Source organism: Xylaria bambusicola, assembly GCF_022495145.1.
Source record: "Xylaria bambusicola strain CBS 139988 unplaced genomic scaffold F5B22scaffold_10, whole genome shotgun sequence".
NCBI classification, from domain to species: Eukaryota; Fungi; Ascomycota; class Sordariomycetes; order Xylariales; family Xylariaceae; genus Xylaria; species Xylaria bambusicola.
The window spans coordinates 23,294-45,467 of NW_025953563.1; the positions used below are offsets into that span (position 1 = coordinate 23,294).

At 47.8% G+C, this 22,174-nt stretch overlaps 8 protein-coding genes across 8 annotated transcripts; 4 read left to right on the forward strand and 4 right to left on the reverse strand.

The window, feature by feature from the left end:
* The first annotated feature begins 2,050 nt into the window (after positions 1-2,050).
* Positions 2,051-3,642, forward strand: F5B22DRAFT_31728 (short-chain dehydrogenase). The gene is made up of 4 exons (XM_047970664.1): positions 2,051-2,648; positions 2,711-2,872; positions 2,932-3,302; positions 3,352-3,642. Exons 1-4 carry the CDS (start codon positions 2,466-2,468, stop codon positions 3,389-3,391), a joined length of 756 nt encoding a protein of 251 aa, XP_047832965.1. The 5' UTR covers positions 2,051-2,465; the 3' UTR covers positions 3,392-3,642.
* A 1,233-nt stretch (positions 3,643-4,875) lies between these two features.
* On the forward strand, positions 4,876-6,455 carry F5B22DRAFT_31799 (histone-fold-containing protein). Its single transcript, XM_047970674.1, has 4 exons — positions 4,876-5,022; positions 5,636-5,662; positions 5,742-6,001; positions 6,063-6,455. Exons 1-4 carry the CDS (start codon positions 5,001-5,003, stop codon positions 6,177-6,179), a joined length of 426 nt encoding a protein of 141 aa, XP_047832966.1. The 5' UTR covers positions 4,876-5,000; the 3' UTR covers positions 6,180-6,455.
* Positions 6,456-9,770: 3,315 nt separating this feature from the next.
* F5B22DRAFT_644193 (uncharacterized protein) lies at positions 9,771-10,358 on the forward strand (the record flags this gene model as incomplete). Its single annotated transcript, XM_047978388.1, has 1 exon — positions 9,771-10,358. The coding sequence occupies one exon, from the start codon at positions 9,771-9,773 to the stop codon at positions 10,356-10,358; it is 588 nt and encodes a 195-aa protein (XP_047832967.1).
* A 563-nt stretch (positions 10,359-10,921) lies between these two features.
* On the reverse strand, positions 10,922-13,392 carry F5B22DRAFT_653373 (uncharacterized protein; the record flags this gene model as incomplete). The annotated part of the gene is made up of 3 exons (XM_047979709.1): positions 13,153-13,392; positions 12,195-13,104; positions 10,922-12,128 (listed from the first exon to the last, which is right to left on the reverse strand). Exons 1-3 carry the CDS (start codon positions 13,274-13,276, stop codon positions 10,922-10,924), a joined length of 2,241 nt encoding a protein of 746 aa, XP_047832968.1. The 5' UTR covers positions 13,277-13,392.
* Positions 13,393-13,859: 467 nt separating this feature from the next.
* F5B22DRAFT_596977 (uncharacterized protein) lies at positions 13,860-16,658 on the forward strand. Its single transcript, XM_047974281.1, has 3 exons — positions 13,860-15,077; positions 15,153-15,964; positions 16,028-16,658. The coding sequence occupies exons 1-3, from the start codon at positions 14,510-14,512 to the stop codon at positions 16,226-16,228; spliced, it is 1,581 nt and encodes a 526-aa protein (XP_047832969.1). The 5' UTR covers positions 13,860-14,509; the 3' UTR covers positions 16,229-16,658.
* Positions 16,406-18,085, reverse strand: F5B22DRAFT_31910 (uncharacterized protein). Its single transcript, XM_047970684.1, has one exon. It carries the CDS (start codon positions 17,744-17,746, stop codon positions 17,144-17,146), a length of 603 nt encoding a protein of 200 aa, XP_047832970.1. The 5' UTR covers positions 17,747-18,085; the 3' UTR covers positions 16,406-17,143.
* A 262-nt stretch (positions 18,086-18,347) lies between these two features.
* On the reverse strand, positions 18,348-18,674 carry F5B22DRAFT_644197 (uncharacterized protein; the record flags this gene model as incomplete). Its single annotated transcript, XM_047978389.1, has 2 exons — positions 18,348-18,502; positions 18,602-18,674. The coding sequence occupies 2 exons, from the start codon at positions 18,672-18,674 to the stop codon at positions 18,348-18,350; spliced, it is 228 nt and encodes a 75-aa protein (XP_047832971.1).
* A 151-nt stretch (positions 18,675-18,825) lies between these two features.
* Positions 18,826-21,500, reverse strand: F5B22DRAFT_31931 (subunit 17 of mediator complex-domain-containing protein). The gene is made up of 3 exons (XM_047970685.1): positions 20,914-21,500; positions 18,989-20,854; positions 18,826-18,922 (listed from the first exon to the last, which is right to left on the reverse strand). The coding sequence occupies exons 1-2, from the start codon at positions 21,198-21,200 to the stop codon at positions 19,222-19,224; spliced, it is 1,920 nt and encodes a 639-aa protein (XP_047832972.1). The 5' UTR covers positions 21,201-21,500; the 3' UTR covers positions 18,826-18,922; positions 18,989-19,221.
* Positions 21,501-22,174: the final 674 nt, after the last annotated feature.

A 22,174-nucleotide genomic window follows, 5' to 3' on the forward strand; every position in this document is an offset into this window, starting at 1 on the left:
GGAATCATCCCTTCTGTGACACACACATTTCGCGAGCCCCGGAATGCATCAATATACGTCATTCTCAAACCCGATGGTTGTTGAGATAAGAAATGTCTTTGCTTTTTTTTCTTCCCTCTGCAACCGTTGTTTCGAAACAGAGGGGCGGCTAACAAGCGATCTGGCGGTTCGGATCCCCGCATTGATGATGCGCACTTGAAGGGGAAATCGTTGCTAATCTTAGAGATCTGCGATGTGGGGAAATCGTCAAGATCGTGAAGCATGTACTAGGCAATTGACTGAATTCGGTAGTCCATCACGGGTTTCAAGAAATACTGTAACGGTCTATGCTAATTTCCTTGAGAGGAAGAGATATCCGATTGCTGAAGTGAGAGTGCGCGTTTCTCTTGTTGATGGCCCACGTCGGTGCCTTGAATGCAACATCGAGCGTCTTACTGTACCAGCCAACACGTAGATAACAAGTGTAACGACATATAATCTTAATCAACAAGAGGATGGGAAAGCTATTATGTATGTATTCTTTCCGATTATAGAGACAAGTCCTGCTGCATCTTAGCGGTATTGCGTTATAACCATTTATCTCGCGCAATCTTTGTTGTATACATATCTTTACTAGATATGATTAATCTTAAGGTTAGCTATACTTCCGGTAGCCTACATAGCAGTGCTCTGTTTTCAAAATAGAATGACGTGTTTATGTGAATATTGAACAATTCGTTCACCTATCATGAGCATCTCGTCGCAGGGCCAATGCGGTACTTTGACTATATCATACGGGCAGTAACCTTACTCTTCAACGCGTGACAGTCTAAGCCGTAGTGTTTCATTGATATCAGTGTTTCTAATAAATCATCTAGAGGGGTATGTGGAAACAAGAGGGAGGATGTCTTCAAGAAACCATTCAGAGCCGTCAGTGCACCATAGCCGGTACTTTCTGTAGGCTGGACGTCAGCCCAGCTGGATTCTTGGTCGATATTCTGAGAAATCAGTTTGTTGACTTTCCCGTATCCATCGTAAGTAGACGAAGGGATTTTTTGAAAGTCCCCCCAAGCAAGTACTTGCACAAGCCTGGAAGCTTCTGTATATTAACCAAAGGGACTGATGAAAAGCCATCTAAGAGTGCGAGTGGGGGAAAAACAACTCCTTCGGGTCTGACAAGATGCATGTGATAAGTCGACATCAGGGAGCGCAATAAGATGCCCCTATTACTATATCAACAAGTATGTTGAATGTGTCTAGGAACAATATCAGTCAGAGCTCTCGTATACCTCATCGTCAAAGAAAGTGTTAATCTCACTGAAATTGCCGTGAACCAGTGTCGCACATGTCACGGAATTGCGGTCTCGTGGTTGACTATTGCTACGCTAGTGTTGTAGAGGAAGCGAATTGTCCGACACGCCGAGCTGTGTTCTCACTACCGACTCTGGCTAGATTTTTATGCTCACTTCTCTACCAGAGTTCTTCGCAGCAATCTAGGAATAAATGCCTCTATCTAGCTCCCCTTAGCGACACGCTGTCATCCAGTTTATCAGTGAGCTAATGTGGGATGATAAGGTTGGAAGTATAAAGTGGAAGTTCAAAGCAGAAGGTTAGGGTCAAGAATATTGTCAGATATTCTGATGAGTGTGATTGCGAAAGCTGAAAACTACGTTCACATGGCGCCGGCTAGCACCCCCAGCATAGAATGAGACGCCTTGTAACTCACTTTGATATGTATATCCCTTTACAGTCCTGTTCGGCAGCTTCGAGAACTCTGGGTCTGCATTGGAACACAGTGGGTGGAAAATTGGAAGACATGCACCGCACATTATACTGAAAATGCCTCTTCATCAGGAGCCCGTACTTATTTTATAAGAAGATACTTGTACAATGCCTCAAGATGTCTGGAATGAGTGTATTGGGTAAAGTTGACTTATCATTTATAGCCCAATTCATCACAAAGTCATACTCATGATGGGCAGATAGGATAGACACGCTGTATGCCGAGCTCAGAATTCCTCGACCCGCCTTAATTGACTACACAAATAAATAAAGATGTTACTATATTTTGCCCATCCTCCTATTGTGATCAAGACGAGCGATCAGTGGTTAACTACATGGCAATTTTGTCATGAGTGACTACTGATAGGCCTCGCTTAAATTCTGAACGAAGAGAGAAACAACAACTAATCAAAGTCACTGATAACGAATCATAAGGTCTCTAGATTGTTCATACGCTCAAGGGACCGAAGTGTTGAGATGAAACTCCCATGACTAGGCGCTCTTTTCCATGCGACGAAGCTCACAAACTCAAGGCGGTGGACCCGCTACGATGTCATGCCCCCCACCCCCACCAAACCCAGAGCTTTCAAAGCGCCGTTGAACCTAGAATTCATCAAGCCTCTTCGAATTCAACACCACCTCCCCTGCCGTCGGCGTCAAGATTGCATTAACAATCTACAATCCAATCATACGCCATAAAAGAGATGTCCAAAGTCTTCATCGTTACGGGTGCGAGCCGAGGTCTCGGACTGGCCGTCGTGCAAGCTCTGCTCAAAGAGTCTCACAAAGTGTTCCTCGTAGCTAGGTCGGAGGCCGAGTTGCGGAAACTCAAGACTCAACATGGAGATTCGGTAGATTACACAAGCGCCGACTTATCCGATTTGAAAGTAAGCGAACATTCAGGCCCCTTTGGCTCGGATACCGTATATGAGAACTGACAAACGCGTAGGTGGCACCGAAAATCGTAGCATCGACATTAAAAGCATTCGGCAAGATTGACGGGCTGGTGATAAACCACAGCTCCTTGTCCCCAATCACCAAAATCTTTGACTCAGATGCTGAGGAGTGGAGGCGGGCATTCGACATCAACGTCTTCAGCGCAGTGGCATTGGTAAGCCGTGAGGCAAATGTGAGAAGCTGGCATTATTTGACTGACTACCTAGTCTATAGGTTAAAGAGTCTATCCCAGAGCTACGGAGATCGAATGGACGAGTCATCTTTATCTCGTCGGGAGCTTCAACAAATCCATATATAGGTTGGGGAGCCTATGGAACATCCAAGGCAGCTTTAAATCATCTTTGCGCACATTTGGCAGTGGAAGAACCCTCTATTACTACTGTCACCGTTTCACCAGGCAAAGTCGACACAGCCATGCAGAAACAAATTAGAGAAGAGGGACATGTGGGCATGTCGCCAGATGTCCATGCCAGTTTCGTGGCCGAACACGAGAATGGCCGTCTCCTCAATCCAGATCAGCCGGGCACTGTCGTCGCCAAGCTAGCGATTGGTGCCACGAACGCATTGACGGGCAAACACTACAGGTAGGATCATAGTTTTTCTGAACAAATTGCTTTTACTAACCCCTTATAGGTGGAACGCAGCGGAGCTTGCCGATTACCAATCAAAGTAGATGGTAGACGAATCCAGAGAGCACAAGGGACTAGAGAGAACGTTAGTTTCCATGATACAAACATTCCAACAAGTCTTGTTCGAGTATGTTGCTTCAGTCGAAAGATGAAAAGACGTTTATATAATTCTACATAGATGGTTCGGATATAGCATGGTCATCATAAGCATTAGAGGGGCTGGAAGTAAAAATGCATGTCATACCTTACAAACATATCTACTGCATGAGTATCCACGATAGATGTCCTTTGTGTCTACGACCCTCCGCCAAGTCAGTCCTGGACACGTACATAGACAGGAGGTGAAATGGAGTTAAAAGGACAAGGATCAGAGACTATGGAATCCGTCATGTATGATCGGTATTGGAATGGTACTTTTGGATATTGGCATCATAGTAGTTGGTAGGGTTGAGGTAAAAAGTCTTGCTTACGCATTATACACACTGCCAATAATTAGTCATTGACTTGATGAATGAATCGAGGTCAGCATGTTTGAGTGGACGAGGATCAGGAAATATTTAATCCGTCATCTACGATCGGTATTTGATAGTACTTTTTGGATATTGGCATCATGGTAGTCGAGAAGTTTTGAGGGGAGTGTTTTCGTGGGTACATACCATACACGAGACCTAATCCATTTGGGCCGTTAGCAAGGGACCACGCGATTTACTTCGAAAACAGGGCAGTAAGTGAACTTCGATCAGTTATGTCTGTTTGGCTTGACGTGTCGATCACCATGTTGCCATTTGGCAAAGTAAGACTGGGGCGACAATGGGCTCATCATTGAAGGGGGAGAGCGATGATGGAAATGCAAGAACGTACCCTAAGTGATCTACGCAAAGCGCGCAGGACGACCAACCCAGATCTACCAATACCACCGTATTTTGCGTCACAAGTGTCATATCCGAATGTGCCTTTGCGTAGGGGTAGAGAAGCGACCGCATCGAACTTGTTAATCTGGTCGATTGACTCGCAGTCCGTATACGTTTTCGCACTCCTGACCCTGATAACAAAGGATAGAGGAGATTAACTGTGTCGAATGCAGAGGCAGGCACAGAAAAAGGCGCGTTGCTATACGATTACAAAGGTGGGTGAAGCAAAGGTTGACAGAAAAAAAAAGTTTGAAGATTTAATAGCGGAATGAGACTCTCTGTTGCGCCACAGGCCAGTGTGGCGCGAGCTTCAAATCAAATGGAACCAACCCAGTCTCCCGGTGGCATGGGCTCAATGCTGGGTTACCTAGAATGTACCTAGATGCCAGAGCGGGATTAGGCAGCTGAAACAAGTCGCTACAAGTCACAATCTCACTGAGCGCTGCGCTAGGGTGCCGTTGGCCCAAGCCCATCATGGATCGAGTACTTAATACCGGGTAACCTCGCGACTCAGCCAAGTCCACGGCGGCCTACAACGGAAACAGTCACCATCCCTTGTTCTCGATTCTACATATATCCTTCTAGACTATCGTGTCTTTTCGACCATACGCTCATCGTAGTTGTCAGCTCGACACTCGCAACGGGGCTTAATCCGTTCACCCTCCAGCGAATAGCAATACTTTTTCGGCCTATTACTCCAAAGTTCTTATATAGGCTATCATTCACCAAACGCTAACTCACCATGTCGGACCATGAATATGGAGGTGAGCGAACTGCATTCATCATGTCAACTCAACATCAGACCCTTTTCTTTACCCATGCTCGTTTACGGTCATTTGGAAATCCGGGCAGCGATGAAGGAATGTTATGATACCTATGTTCCGAGATGCCAAAGCTGGCCTCTAATATATTCGCCTTGTCTACCTGTGTCTCATCTCATGCACCACATGACATACCTGTTCCGTACGAGAGGCGCCTCTGTCGATACACTGCACCTTTGTTTATTCTCTTCACATGCTTTGGTATCGGGTTCGACCTCAATACATAGATGTGCCGTGGCTATGCCATCTCAACCCTCATCTAGGTATACATACACTCATCCTGAGTCGATATCTACTACAGATGATGCAACGACCTGAGCCTGAATAAGGCAGTGTGCTACTTGCAATCTCATCATGCACCAGTCAAGGATCTTCATGAAAACTACTTACAGGATCGCTCCCAAGTCGCTCTCAGCCAACTCCTTTGTCAGAAAACTCGCCCCGTGCACCTATTTTTGGTTTACTGTGTCTTACAACATGACGAGATCCACAACGTCTTTGTCTTTTTATTCACGTCATGCCAATGGGCAACGTGCTGACTATGTATCTAAATCAGGTAATGATGATCTATCGCTTCCTAAAGGTATGTAACATAGCCCTCCCAACCCACCTAGTAATGAATCAATACGTGTATTTCTACGCCTCGGCTAACTATCATCTAGCAACGGTACAGAAGATCGTTAGCGAGATCCTGCCGCCATCAACAGGAGTTTCGTTCTCTAAAGAAGCACGAGATTTGCTCATAGAATGCTGTGTTGAGTTCATCACTCTCGTATCCTCTGAAGCGAACGAGATATCGGAGAAGGAGGCTAAGAAGACGATTGCATGCGATCACATCACCAAAGCACTAGACACTCTCGGGTTTGGAGACTATGTTCCGGCTGTGCTAGAAGCAGCCGCTCAGCATAAGGAAACGCAGAGGGTGAGTGCTATTATTAAAACACTTTGTCGTCATGACTACGAGATTACTAACATAATGATAGGTACGTGAGAAGAGAGGCAATAAATTTGAGGATAGCGGCATGACGATGGAGGAGCTATTTGAACTCCAACAGAAGGAATTTGAAGAAGCCAAGAAAAAACAGAGCGGCGAGGTTTAAGAGCTTCTTAAGTTAATTAGACTGGCTTAACTTCTGTTATTATAGATACAGAAGTACATCACCGTGATCATCATTGAATGGTCTTCCATCTGTCCGGTGGAAAGCACACATAGGAAGCCAGGCTCGGGAGCTGTGGCGACGATCGTGTATTGCATTGGTTGGCGTTGGGTCGAAGAAAGAAGGGATACCAGCAACGGCGTTATTTAGTGGTATTTTCAGACAACAGATATCATGAAACTCTCATCATGCATTGAAACTCAACTTCGCCTTATACACATATTGCTTTGATGAGAACACTTCTGTTATTGACTCGACGCTAGGAGGGCGCACATAAAGTAAACCTGGTGCCGACTGTCTATCTTTCCTTAACGACGTAAACCTCATGAAATCCACAGCCGCTGACTTGTAGCACGTCGCCCGCTATGCAAAGCCAAAGTCACTCACTCCCATGATCGTGCAACACTCCGCTTGTCATTTATTCCCGTGCGCACGAATTCATTCAGCACATGCCGTTCGCTTAACCTAAACTGTTTGAGCTGCGCTTGGTATCAATAGGTACCTGTTCCTGTAAACACTCGATAGTGATGATTTCCACTGCGCACTCTTAGCGCCGATTCAAGTGGCCACAAGCTCACACAGTTAGGACTGCCTCTCTCTCTCTCTCTCTCTAGTCTTCGAGGCTGTGTCTTTTCACTCTACACAGGTATTCTTGTTTCGCTCGCGGCATGCTACGTTGAGGGTGGGCCAATATGGTGCTTGCCGTCTTCTCATCATCTCATCATACACGTGTAGCTTGCATGCTAACCCAGCTATCTGAATTCAGTGCTATCGACCATTCAATCCAATTCATCGTTGTTGGATCTAGTCTTTTTTTTTAATCCTTTTTTTCTCTTTTTTTTCTTAGAATGCGCTGGCGCAAAGTGCACGATGGCTCATATGAGGGAGAAGTCTGGGACGGGCACAGCATCATCGGGCAGGCGATCAGGATGAGTGACGACACGGGCTGCACTGGGAAGACACTACTAGCATAGCATCTTACTCATAGGTCTAGAAGGTGATGATTTTTTTAATCAAAATCTTGAGTAGCCCTAATTCCGCGGCTTCGTAGGAATTAGTTCAATGAACGTAGCCATTACTTTGTCGTTACCATTCATCTCGCGAGGCTAGAGGCTAGAATGAATGGTCTCTGAAGTGATTGTGAAACCCAACTGACAAATCTGACAATAGACGGATCCGACCGATGTAGAGAATTATCTCAACATTGCGGCTTATGTTGTTGACTGGCTAGGTGACCATCTTGCATTGGTTCCATGACAACTATCTTCATGTGCGGTAGGTGCTTGCGATCTGATGCGGCCACAACTCCCTCTACTGGCGATTTCTGGAATCCAATAGTGTCAGTCTCACTCGAATCATTCATTGTTCAGTGATTTCAGAAAGAAATATCGAGCGCTTTTCCAATGACTTATTTCTTAGCGGTAGGTCGAATGATCTCCCGATCCTATGGCAGACTTGTGGGTCACTTTGCGAAGAAGAAGGTGGTATGGGACTCCATTTTCGGATTGCCAAAACCTCCAGTCCTGGACTTACTCCAAAACATTTGCATGCAGAATTGCGTCAGCGTTCGATTTGCCGGCACTGTCTCTTTCAGCCCAAGAGCCCCTCGACTGACACCATACTCGGCCGGTGAACAATGAACGGCAGACGGCAAACGTGCAAGAGTACCCATCCCATTTTATTTCACTACCTAAGTAGTATTTTTTTTTTTTTTTTTTTTATATATTGATATCTTCTCGCTGACACGTTATGCAATGCCCAAGTGGATCAACAGTGCCCAACAGAGAGGACTGCGGCCTCCAATACTAAGCGAATAGGTAGGTACTCAGTTAGCCTAGGTGTCTAGATTTCCCAGTGAGCCTACACATGCTACAAGACAGATGGCCCACGAGACACCTGACACGGCTCAGCCCCGAGTACCTATTGTAAGTAAGCCAGGTGTTGTGTTGGACTAATTATCTAGGTAGCCGGCCTGCTGATGGGATGAGCAAGCGTCTGTGGGGCTCACGAGTTCGTTCACTACTACCGGTAGTAGAAGAATTTTCGACCCGTCGATGCGGATGAGACAGACGGCCTTTTCCTCGTGATACGTATCTACCTACCTTACAATAGTACTACTTCGTACCTAGCTAGACACTGTTTGTGTGTGCTCTCACCGAATAATCGGGACTTTGGGGGCCAAAAACCCTCATGCGAAGATGCCCTTCCTCTGTCACGTTCGCGACCCGCTGCCTGATGACTGCATATATGCGACAACCTAGTCGATTAGGTAGAGCAGCACTGCCTGCCCTATGCCTCATTCTCCACAGAGCTCGTTATAGGTAGGGTAGAGGTAGGGTATACATACTGGAATTTGCTGGCAGAGAGGAGTGAGTACCTAGATAGGTGCGTAGTGACCCGAAGAGGGTGGAATTTGGAGGATTCCAGATCAATCAGTGCCTGGCGAGCCCGAGCAGAAAAGCACATACTGGTTATCACAGGTCAGACACAGGTGCCATACCACCCTCCTCCATCATGTTACAAGCCCCTCTCGATGCCTAGGTAGGTAGACACTAGCATGGAACGGGAGAGGTAACCAGCCAGCCCACCAGCCCACTTCCGAACCTCACGATAACCTATGACAGCGGGGAAACCCAGATCCTCGTCTCCCTCGTGCAGCGCCGCTGTCGCATTACTCATTAGACCTAAGCAGTCTAGACTGGTGGGGTTCGCGGGCGCATCAGGCTGCTTGGATATGCGGGATGACGATGTTGGTTTTTTTCCCTGCTTCTTGCTTGCTCGCGATTGATTGCTAAGATAGGTTTTACCATCTCGAATTGGAATGAGAAACCAACCTGAGCAGTGCCACTTTTCAGCCAGAACCCGGCCAGAGTAGGGCCTGAGTAAGACCCGCTTTTGCACAAGCCTGGATGCATAAAATCTCGTAATGGGCAATACCGTTTCTCCGTTCCCATACCACAAGAATCAGAGGCGACCGTTTACTCAAAACGGACTTCCTACGTATTGACGCATAGTTACAATGCTTTCGTTCAAGATTCAAGCAAGATGCAAGATGTTTTACCAAACAATATAGGTTAAATATAATGAGAATGCAATGTTAGTATAATGATAATGCACAGCAGTATGATTGTACTGGCTTTTTGTTTTTGTTCAAGGTCTGTTTGGGGGGATTGACTTCCAAGTATCTATAGTTACATAGTAGGCTCCATGCGCGTAATGACAAAAAAAAAAGGTCATCCCAGCGGACTGACTGACTTCCTGGGAAGACCGCGAAAGTCAGCCGCCCCACAGAGACGCATCGGTTTATCAGGGACTTGAGGGCGAGCGGCCGGCTCGTGAGGGACTACATACAGAACATCGATTGTCTTGAAGAGACGGCGGGCCTCAGTACGGATCTGCGCCAAGGACCGGGCACTTGGTCCGAGTCGGGGTCTGGTTCTTGGGCGAGGAAATGGCTGCATCGCTCCAAGACGGACTCTGTGTGCCTAACCAGAGGGGTCGGATGTGTGCAGCTGGGACGAGCAGCAAGAAATCATGTCAGATGGGAAGCTTTCGACTTGTCCCGCCTGTCCTCCTCAAACAACTGCGAGGGGACGCCGACTCAAGCCAGGCCTACTCAGACCGGACATTCTCCTCTATGGCGAGCCGGATTCGCGGGCTGATCCGATCACGCAGATCATTCAACATGATCTGTCCCTCGACATCGATCTCCTTTTGATTTTCGGAACAAGCCTTACGGTCCACGGCAGCCGGGAGCTAGCGAAGAGCTTCGCAAGACTTGTTCGCCAGAATAAGGGCAAGGTTCTTTTTATAAACCGCGAGGAGCCGGCAAGAAGTGACTGGGGCGGCGTGATCGATTATTGGGTTGACTTGGATTCTGACGTGTGGGTTTGCGACGTGAAAAGGCGGCATCCTCGCTTCTGTTCACCATCAACCCCAGGAGGATCGGATCTTCTCACTACCACAGTCGAACATGGTGAAGGTAATATCAGTCGAGCAAGAGAGCACGTGCCTATTTGTGGAATATGGGGGGTCGGGGCGAAGAAGAGGCTCGCTCCGCCATCAGATCATCCGGTCAAGCGCGTGAAGATGCATCTGCCGGGGGGCATCAAGAAAACTTGATTTGAAGGCGTCGGCTGGGACACGTGATGATCCGATTGATCTGACCTAAGAAGATAGGCGCGAAAGAAGAAAGGTATGATACCTAAAATGCATTAGGTATAAATAATAGGTAGAGTCGGTGGGACAAAAAACATTGGCTTATCCTGCGCGTCTCGTTTATGTAACTCCTGCAAAAGATGCATGCTGCCACTGTATATATCCCCAAAATAGTCTGGTAATTGCTATGAGCGGACCATTTCTAACCCCGAAGACCATGGGAAAACAACTTGTTTTGGCCTTTGTTCTCCCACAAAGCACAGCTTAGGTCGCCAATGGACGATACGGAGGGATGGCTCGGTTCGGCCGGGTATATTTGTCGATCCCACCTCGAGAGAAACATGTCGGACCAGACAATGCGCATCCAAACCCACCAAGCTAGGTTCTTTCTTCTGCACAGAAGTAAAGGCGAACGCCGGATCCTTGTCGGATTCATTCGAGATACGCCCTTCCCAAACGAAAATGCCGTGACATGGTCCCTAGCCTCAACGTCCCTTATTTTCAATACTGGCATAACTATAAACGGGTTATTCTGATTCATCTATTGCTGCTACCAATGGATCAGCTTGGGCTTTGCGAAGTATCTCCCTCATTTGAGAATATAGCGTTTCATTTTCCTCCCGCCATCTACCGCCATTAGGAAATACTGTTCTGCGTAGCTTGTCAACCCACGGTATTAGAACTTGATAATGGCGTGTGAAATGTTGTGATACCGTTCTGTGGAAAACGTCTTCATCCGACACCCTTCCAAGTTTCTGGGAAGCCAGCTCTTCCGCATCCATCCAGTTCCACTTGTCAAACATGGCAATGCTCCTGCCTCGGCTATATCCATCACAATGGATACAGATCCAAAAGAGGACCCAAAAGAAAGACTCGAGGTCATCCATGAAGGAGTGTTCATCACCGAGGAGCACCCCAATTGCTATGAAAGCCCTCGTGCCAGTTATCCCGTGAGCACCTGATGACTGCGTTCGATCGAACCTGATCGCAAGGTCGAGATCAATCAGGAATGAAGACCTAGATAGGTCTGGTTCATCCTCGTTAATCATAAGATTGTTGATCGAAATATCTCTATGAAGAAGGCCGGCGTTATAGAGAGATTCGTGTCCTCCGACACACCCTTCTAAGGCGCGAAGCAAGGCCACCCGAGAGCTGGCCTTATAGATTGGCTGCCCATAGTCACGTAAAATAATACGCCGGTGGATCCGATTAGGAAGAACTGGGCTGCGAGGCTTTGTGGGAGACTCCGAACCGGAGTAAAACCGCTTGCTAGGTGGGAGAGGAGCACCGAGTTGACTGGCCGAGCGTTTCGAGCCTGTAGAACTCGCACGCGATTGAGTCGATACAGCCGGATACACTTGGTTATAATTGCTAGCTTTTGTGATATCCAATCCTTTGCGAACGTTGGCTTGAATATTATCGTCTTTGTCTCCAATCCTGACCGTCTCGTGATGGTAGTATCGCGCAACATTAATAACGCCTTGCTCTGTTGCCTCTTTGAGCAGGTCACCTTCATCGCGTTCTGGATATTGCCACGAGTCTTTGATAACGAAGACTAAAGATTTATCGCTGTCGAAATGCGCCTTCCAACAAGTTATTGCACGCCCTATAATGCCTTGTGCTCCTCTAATGCATTTGTCAATAATGAAGCGTTCTGTTTTGCCATGTTGTTTAACTTCAATATATTGTTGATCAGTAGTCGTAATAATAGTAGGATCAAGTCCAAAGCTGCTACTATCCATCCACAGAAAGCCAAGGATAGTTAATACCAATAGCTAACCCTCTTTGTGAATATCAAACTTGGTAGATGCAATACCGCCAAGCCGATCAAATTCCCAAAGTCGCATCCAAGTTCCGCATAGAGTAAAGGCGAGAACAAAACGGCGCGTGGGTTGGGCAATGAACACCTCTTTCACGTATCTTGCCACATTAAGTCGGGCCTGGGAGGGCGTGTCTTCTTTAGGGTTGCTTTTTAATTCACCAGGCACTAGGATCTGCGACCAATGATATCTTTGATCCTGGTCACTCTTAGGGACGTCGGCAAAGCCGACATCAAGTTTGCGTTGTGCAACTGAACCTTCGACGGGGGTATAAGGCTTGGTTACAATTCTTCGGTTTATTTCCTCGTATTCTCGTGCGTAGTGCTTAAGCTGTTCGACTAGGCCGGCAAGCCAGGTCAAAACGTCGGCTTCGTTGGCATTCTCTGGCCACCAGGTCCAGGCGTCTCGAAAGAGTGGCTGCTCTCCTTCTGTACAGTTCTGGAAGATCTCCGTAGATCTTGTCTCAAGGTCTGTGATATCACCAAAAAAGGCTTCGTAGAAATTCGGAACGTCGACGTACATAACGCCAAGTTCATCTCTGAGCGGCTTATCTATATCGATGCGTCTTTCAGAGGAATTCACAACGCTGCTAGTCTTGAAGACCCGTGGTGTTTGTTCGAATGAGGCGGCGGGCTTTCGGGGAGGTGTAGATTCGGCAGTAGCGACGGCATTGTAGACTTGTTGCCAAATGTCGACATCGGGTCCATTTGTAAACACTGCGTGAAAGAGAGGTCGGAGGCGACGAAAACCGAGTTCACCGGATTCGAAGGAGACTTCTAGTCGAAGTAGATCGGTTCGGAGGGTGCCGCGACCTGTTTTGGAAGGCAACTGGCGAGATAATGGATGGCTCTGTAGCGTCGGCAGAAGGTCGAGCGTTATAACCTGAAGAACTGAGTACCTGTTAGAATGATTCGCGAGGGGTTGAGGTTCATACTTACCTTCTGTACTTATTAAGTCGAGATCTGTAGGAGTTCGAGCGACTTTGTGCAATGAATCGCGTATTGCATCAAGATATATGCCAAGAGAGTGAGCTTGAATAATCTCGAGCTGGTGTTGGTCCATCCTGGCATCACGACGTGATGGTGCAGTCGGCAGTATTTACATGGTGCATGGATCTATCTTATGCTGTACTAAGTATGTAGTGTATCTACCAGTATCAAAGTTCGGTCTCATTAGAAGACAAGAAAGCATAAGTAAGACAAAAGAGATAGTGTCGGAGATAAGAGCCCGCATCTTAACTCCATCCAGCCCCTCCACCGATGCTGCACGTACTTGGTTGATATGGGGAGCGCGATGCCATGGTTATAACTAGGTATTATTTCACTAGCAGCTACAGTCGTTATTTATTACGCCCCAACGAGCCCGTTAGGCACCACAACCTCCCTTATACTAACCCCCTAAGCCTCTCCCAAAGGGCGAGCAGCGGGAACGGCAGTAACAGCGGTAACTTGGCCGCCCTGACTCGATGACGTCACTGCGCGTCTAATATAACGGTCAGTCAGTCAGTAGTCAAGTAGACAGTCAGTTAGATAATCAGGTATTACCGTATTGTCAGGTGACTGTAATAAGAAAAACTACCGTTTTAACTAAGCACCTAAGTATTCCGTAATTGAATGTGCATAAATATTATACTAGCTCCAGGGCACTGATGACAGGTTTACCGTCACAGTGTCCACTTGACCCTTTAAGGCCCTATCTATCTACATCTATCTACTTACCTCACTTGTACCTGACCCGTTGAACCTTATGACCCCCGCCTCATCTAGGTAGATCCAAGCATCGTCCCCGTAGGCTTTAGACCGCTCGCTCGCTCTCTCGCTCTCTCTCCCTCTCGTGATCCCATATAGAAAACACATTTACACATGTCCAATATCTGAAATCGGACAACCTATCTCAAGAATCATCATACAAGACACGAGACGCAGAGTTCGCAAAAGCACAAAGTGTTAAGCGCTGCAAGAGCGAACCAGATCACCGGGCCGAACAGCGCTATAACCACAGTAGCGTCATCGTCCCAAAACGCCCACACTTCCCCTCAGCCCTTCGCTCCCTTCCCTCCCTATTCCACCACCACCACCTCATCACCTCATCATCTCACTACTACACACGTCTTCCCTAGGTATTGTTAAACCGGCCACCCCGCCGCAACAACCCGTCGTCCCTCGTAGGACAACACCCGTGAAGCTACCCAGCCGTATCCCTTACCTGCGTGCACATTCGCATTCACCAACCATTTTGCTTCTCTCTCTTCCCTACCACCCGTGCTACGGCTAGCAGAGACACATATCTGCTGTCATGGCGTACAGGAGTAGCCGAAGCGAGCTAAGCGAGCGGGATTTTGCCCATCGAAGGGCACCTGTTCGCGAGTATGACGACGATTTACATGTTGACGTCGATATTCGAGAGCGTGACCGGGTAGACAGAACACCCGCCTTCCTCCGTGAGGATGGTCGACGAACAGAAGCTGGACCTCTCGTGCTCCGGTCGCGCGAAGTCGAGACTGTCGATAGACGGCGACCCCGTAGCCCAAGCCCCCAGGTCCGTTATCGAGAGCGCTTCGTAGAGCGCGAGAGGGGCCATTCACCCCTCCCCGAAAGACGCCCTGTTCGGTTCATCGAGCGCTCCCCCTCCCCACCACCCGCTCGCGTGCAAGTAGTTGAGCGTATTGAGCGCCGGGAAAGAGAAAGGTCCCCCACACCGGATCGGGATAGAGAGCTTATTCGACTTCGCATTGAACGCGAGAGACAAAAGGAGCGTACTCCATCGCCAAGTCCCTCACCGTCTCCTCCACCTCAGCCTCAGGTTATTCGAGGCCCTACCATTGAACGGGAGGTAATCACTCACTACCGAGATATCGATCATGGTAAGTCTGACCCCAACATCTAAACACGCTTGTACCCCAATATAATGGAACTCTTTTTGGCTAAACGGAATCTAGGCATGGTGCGAGCGAAGCCACCAACCCCTCCTCCGCCACCACGCCGCGCACCATCCCGTGCACAATCCCGTGCTCGGGAACGAGAGACTGATATAGACATCGATATCACACGTAATGAGACTGATATTGATATTCGCCAACGAACTCGTTCTCGTTCTCGCTCTCGCCCTCGCGAGCGACCCCGCCCACCACATAGGCCTTCGTATGACGATGATGATTTGATTATTGTCAGAAACCGCGATAGGCTCAAGGTTTCCGACGGGCAGAGACGCCGTGCTCACTCCGCGGCTCCACGGCCGGATTTTGATGAAGAGGCTGAGTATATTACCAGCAAGATCGACTCCAGAGGGCGCATGGGCGAGGCCTGGAATGGTGCTACCAAGGACTGGACCATCGTCGATGTCCCCCCGGGAACTGAGCGTGTCAAGATGGACGGTGTAGGCGGTGCTGCTGCTGAGGTGACTTGGCAACGCTACAACGGTGTCCGGCGCTCCAAATTCATCCCTGAAAGAGACGAGTCTCCAGCGCCTGCTCCACCGGCTCTCCCCGAACCAGCTCCCGACTCCTCACGTGAGAGGCTAAGCGTACAGATTTACGACTCGAAACACCGAGACCGCGAGGTAGAAGTGGAAGAGGTTCGAGACCGTCGTATCTCAATTCGTGATGGTGATCGCGACCGCCCCGCCAAGAAACGCGACAGCATGTGGACAGAGATCACAAAGGATCTGGTAAACCGGGAGGCTATCGAGCGCCTGGGATACGAGTATGAGGAGACGGAGTGGTTTTTCTACATTATGACATACCTGCGATATGTGAGTAGCAAGTCGTATAGTCTGAATTATCTTTCAGGTGCAAGAAAACTGACAATGTTACAGGAGGACGTTCTAGAACTCACAGACCTTACGGAGGATATCCGTCGTGCCCGAAGACGTCGAGCCCGTGAGGTTGAGGAGCATGACCACTACACATTCCACCGACGACATCACGCGCACCGACATCTGCCGTGGGATAGGGTAGACGACGAACGCATTGTGGATCGTGAAGTTATCTATGACTCACCTCGTTATTATCGCTAAGGCCAATCCGTCACGGAGTTTAATCATATCTAAGCTTGCAAAACTTGGATTTTTCTTGTCAAGACATTTGTTACCCGACCAAAGTGTTTCGAGTTCAGTTGGCTGTTATCCAGGGTTATCGTAATAAGCGACAAGCGACAATGGGGAACGAGAACGAGAACGAGCGGATGAATCATGTAAACATGGATGAATCGATATGATGTGATTTTCTCACTATAAATTTCTTCTTTTTGTTTCCTTCTATGACCGGGATTTGAAACACATTCCTCTTATTCTCTTTTCGGCATTGGGCGCGTGTCGCATGGAGCGAGTCGGTGGATGATGGGAGGGTGAACTTGGGGATTTGTATCTAGACAGCGCTTGTGTGTGTGCTCTCATGATTGATGACTCGATGAATTATACCTATTTATCAGTAACTTCATTTATTCATTTCGGGTTTCGTTATAGGATGTGAATTGTTAGCTCCCTTTATTAGGTACAGAGGCTACGACGACACGTGGTTGTAATTGGAAAGTAACTGCAATGTGCTAGGAGACTGGCATGTCTTAGATTTTTGTAATGATGACGTTTTAAAGGGGGCGGGGAGCACTTTTTTTTTTACACAAAATTTAGTTAGGTAACTACGTATTGATGGTGTGCGCTATTGTATTAGTATGGGGAAACACATGTCAAATCCTCTAAACACCAATTAATTGTATTAAACTTGGTTGTTGAATATATAACGTTGTTAAGTTTGAGATGGGAGGGAAAGCGATTTCTATTAGGATGCAGATACGAAGGGAGTTAGTTCTATGTAGATTGGGAATCTAGAAATGAGGAAACTGGAAAAGGATGTAAATTGCTGCGAATGATTCAATGTAAGTAAGTAGGTAGGTAGGTCGCTGGATCAAACTCATAGCTCTCGTACACCTCAGCTCAGATACGATGGTTAGGAGTCGTGGGAAATCTCAAAGCGTCGACTACGAATCGCTCCATGAGCTCCGGCTCACCCTGTCGAACCAGCGTCCAGAGCCACTTCATATGCGCCTCCTGGACTTGCCAGGTCCGCACCACATATAGCGCTCGATCGCGAATCGCGATAGCGGCGTCGTCATTCACAGGGGGCGGGACGAGCAGGAGCTTGTGAGAGTCCATGATCGTCTGCTCGACTTTTTCGAGAACGGACTGGAGCGCTTGGAATCCGATTATTGTCAGCGGGTCTTCCGTGTTGGACACCACGTCCTCGAGTCGGTCTTCCAGATTGCAGAGCTTTGTGAGGACGGAGGCCGGGTCGTTGAAGTCGTCTATGTAGACGTTGAGGATGGAGAAGAGGTCTTCTAGGGTTTCGTTGGAGAAGAGATTCATGTCGACTTCTGCGAGGTAGCGTTGGAGTGAATTAGTGACGGGCATTGTTGCTGTGGGTGTATTGAAGGCTGTTATTCGTAAGTTGGTTATGGCTATGTCACGTTGATGTTTATCTGGTTGCTTGATGATGATGATGAGATCGAGAGTTCTGGAATTGAAGGATTTCCTGGTCATTTATATTCAAATTGCTACCTAGCTTCTTTTCTGTAGTGCTGATTGTTCTTTGGTTGTTCTCTTTGCTCTTAGCTGTTATGCTACAATGGCCTGCTTTATTGAATGAATAAGGAACAATGGCATTATGGTGTAAAGCTAGACTTAGGTTATTTGTTGTGTGAGAAGTATTGAAAGTATACATCAGTCTTTTGAAAGGTTGACTTTGGAATCTTATACACGGTTACAAGTGCGTGCTTTGATAGGAAAAAAGTTTTGTATGACTTCGTTGGTGAGTGGTTGAGATATACACAATGTAGTTGATGAATACCTGCATAGCTTAAGAAGCAACCCCATTGAGATGGCAGAGTGTGATGACTTGAACTTAGAAAAGAATCTGAGAGCAACAGTGCCTTTGATAAAATTAGAGACTCTTTGCCCTGGAGGCAGGGTTGTATTGTCGTTGAAAACGAAACGAGCAGAACGCATAAACTCATCCCATAGTCACCATCATGGATATCACACCAAGCAATACCACATCAATACCAATCTTGCCAAGTACCAATACTACTCAAGCCTTCAACTCGTCACATTTCCTACAACAATAAGCCAAGACACATAGACTTCAAGGAAGCTCAACGTCATCGCCCTCAAGTTTAATCGGAGGCTTCGCCATACGTTGCGCCCGCACCTTATCATCCATGCTTCTCTTCTCCGGCAATCCCACCCGCGCGACGGCAAGAACAGGCTCTCGAGCCACGACTTCGACGACGCCGCGAGCTGTAACAGAGTGTCCATCAGCAATGTCCTCTCAGCGCATTAAACCAAACATCGATATATCACAAGCAGTGATTCTAGATAAACACAGGGAAAACTCACCAGGATTCCCAACTGGGGCCGCGAGGATAGCCGGCAGCGAAGCTAGGGACAAGAAGGGGATTTGCCACTTCATGGTGATGGGACTAATGAGCCGCGGAAGAGACGGAGGAGTATGGATTAAGTCGGTTCTGGTAGGAGTCAATTTCCCCGAGATTGGGTATGAATTTGTAAGTAACTTTACTTTGTACGCCCGAGACGGATCTGAGTATTGAGGATATATATGCTCTTATAGTATAAAGTGTCGAATGGTCTGGCCGTCTATGGTATACGTTGCATTTTTCAAGGTGTCACGGACTTCAGGATGTCTCGGCGAACTTCTGGCTGAGAAGTAGTGTAGCTCGTTAGTAACCAATCACTTTACAAAGCCCAAGACTAGGAGCGACGGACAACTCAGACCGAAGACAATATCAGCTAGTTCGTGTTCAGCTCGTAGACTCAGCTGGCGCAGCTGTCACGTTGGTATTACTTCGAGATGCAGGGACGCATTTGGCCCCATCCACCCCATCTGAAATAACCTATATCAATAAGCTGATTATTTCCTGAAGGACAACGACTGTATTGATAGGCGCAGGGCATCCGTTTTGGGGAGATAATAGGTGGTTTAGTCTATTAAGTGGATTCTACATGTCTCCTCTCATAAGCTTCAACACTATATCTTGCAAAGTATCGCCTTCCATACTCTGACTTTCTGAATCCCATGTCCAGGTACCCGTGTGGCTTATCTTGTTGGTCTGCCAATCCGCTTTCAAAGTAAGCACTATTTTATCATTTACGACATCTATGTCGATTCTGGCATCCTTGCCCTTAGCACTCTTTATTCCTATGCCGGCAATTGTTTCCGACCACTGAATGTCGTTATCTCGAAGCTGTTCAGCCGCTATTCGAGCAAGATTCTGTGATAAGACCCGAACGGCTGCTTGGCAAAGATAATATATTGCTTCCTGGACGTTGGCACAATAGTCCGCCGGCGGATATGCAACCTCTAATGGGTTTGGTGGTAGGTCTTTGACATCTCCTGATGGCGGTTTTAAGCTCATTGTAAACAACGTGCCGATAGTTTGACGAACAAAGCCTCGGCTATAGCACCATATCCGTGCTTCTGGCGTGATGGTGAACGTATAGAGAGATACTAAATTGAAAACAAGCTGTTGGACCCAGAGCAGTTCGGTAGTTGGGGTATGCCGAACTCGGGGTACCCCAGATGGAGGGTTTGGGGGAGGAACAACTTGAAAGAATGCTGTTGAAATGCCGGCATGCCGTAAGGTACGGACTAGTTGGTCCAGGTGGTTCCCTAGGTCCCTGGAATTCTTGAAATACTCAAAGCGGGATATGAGACTTCGTAAGATGTTGTAAGTCGTGTTATTAGATTCACTTTGCCGTACTGAGGGAGAAAGCGAAGTCCGTTTGTGGTAATTTTGTCGGTGACTCTGGAAAAGGAGAAACTGCATAAAAGAATATGCCGCGGTAGCAGAGAGCGCGCCCTCTGAATAGTTTGCGCCTCCATCATCCTGTTCATCAAGATCTTCTAGCGTCAGAATGAACTCAGTGTCTTTGCTCTGCTTCCAGGTAATGGTTGGACCTTCGTAGTAGACATCGTAGGCTAGTAGGACACGGGCTTCGCGATTAAGCTCGTACCACAACTCCTGATGGAAAATAGTATTCCTAGCTTCACGAACCCGGTCCTTTAAAGGGGCGTCGTCCGGTATTCGCGCAGGTAGAGGTGATTGGTCGGTAACTGTACCAGCCTTTTTAACGGCGATGCGTATTCTTTGGGAACCACCACCAACCTTTCCAACGCCTAATTTGATGGTGCCATCGTCATTGCGAATTAATGGCGCAATGCTGTTATTCCTGAACTCAGCTGCTGACTCGGCAAACCCGAAACGAACACCCAGTGTGTGGGGTTCTTGAGGAAGAGCACAAACTGTCCAACCATCGTCGCTCACAGCCAGAATATCGGCCCAGTACTTAGTCTCAAGTTCAATCTCTTTCTCCAATCGCTCGGCAGCAGCTAGAACCGAGTCGACCATAGAATTGATACCCATGGCCCTCCATCCAGTGGCAACAGAGAGGTCATCTTGTATCTGAGCTTCTGTAATATTGGGCTCCTTTAATTTGGAAGCGCCTAGGGTTCCGATACCTACAAGATCGCGCAGCGCTGGAGACAGCGTAGTACCGGCCTGGACTGGGATTTCCTTGGAGAGGAGGAGGGATATGGAGTCCAGTGCCAACATGGCAGACTGATGTGCGAACCTGCGGCATCCATGATTAGCGCAGGTTCAAAGGGTAGGCAGGCGGAGAGCTAGGCTGACTCAATATTCCTCAAGAATTCCTCGCGTGCGACAAGAGCAGTCTTTTCCTTGGCTTCCTCGGCCTCCTCCTCATCGTCTTCTTCCTCATCTGAGCCCTCGATGCCATCGTCCTCGAGGGTCCCTTGCTTTTTAGACTGGATCTCTTGGCGCAACTCTGCCTCGTTTAGGTTTCGGAAACCACCAGGCTGGGCATTGACGCGAGCAATGAAATCGGCAAGGTTTTGGGGTTTCTTGTCGCCGATTGGCCAGGGGCGTAGAGAAAAAGGCGTCTGATTGTTGCCAGCCATCGTGGTTTAATTCCGAGGACCGATATCTCGGATTGATGGTCAGGCAAGATGGTGTCGGAAAAGGATCGTTCTGGGATGGGTGGCGACATTCATCTCAGCATCGGGGGTCTGCACGAGATGAAAGCACATTATCTGGTACTTGAAATTCGCATGTTGTGCATGATCTACAGGTTATTTGCAGGAACTTCAAGTTCCAAACAAAGGGATTCAACGGTAGATAGGCGGTCGTGGGTTGTGGTTGAATGACGCCCTGGTAGACCCAGGTACAAGGTACCTACCTAGGTAGCGCGTTGGAATGCGCTAGACCTCAACCCCTTAACATAAAAAAGTTGCCGAGGCTGATGTGTGGCTGATGGGAAGCTTACCTAGGAGGTACTAAGAGGTACCTAGGTAGCTCCCTACAGCCTACAGGTGACACAGGTACCTACCTCTCTGTAACTCAGCACATATGTAGGTCTACTGGCTGTCACCCATCGATGAGATGAGTGCTGCTATTAGAAATGAAATGGGAATTTCATCATGTTGGCCGCCCTCAAGAGAATCGAGAAACTACCTTTTCCACCTGTGGATTCCTCGGGGAAGCATCTTCCAGTTTAGAATTGAGGCTTTATGATTTGGCCAATTACCCCTTCTGCAATGGTAAGGATTGGCCTTCACAAAGTAGACTATTTCGTAGGTATGCTACACTAATGTAGGCGAGTCGACATCGAGTTGCGCGTGTAACATTGCCTGCCATCGTGTGAAGTGTCCAAATATCCATTGTACTTAAGCATGCCTACCTACATGTAGGTATGGATCAGTAGACATAGTCTACCTACTTAGGTAGCACAACATGCGTGTAAATAAATACCGCTGCGGGAATTTCCACAGGGACGGACATGTGGGATGAAGTATCACTTGCAATTGGCCGTTACAATAGAGTGGTATATCTAAGAGGGATACTATGAGATGATTGTTTTCGTACTCTGGTAAAA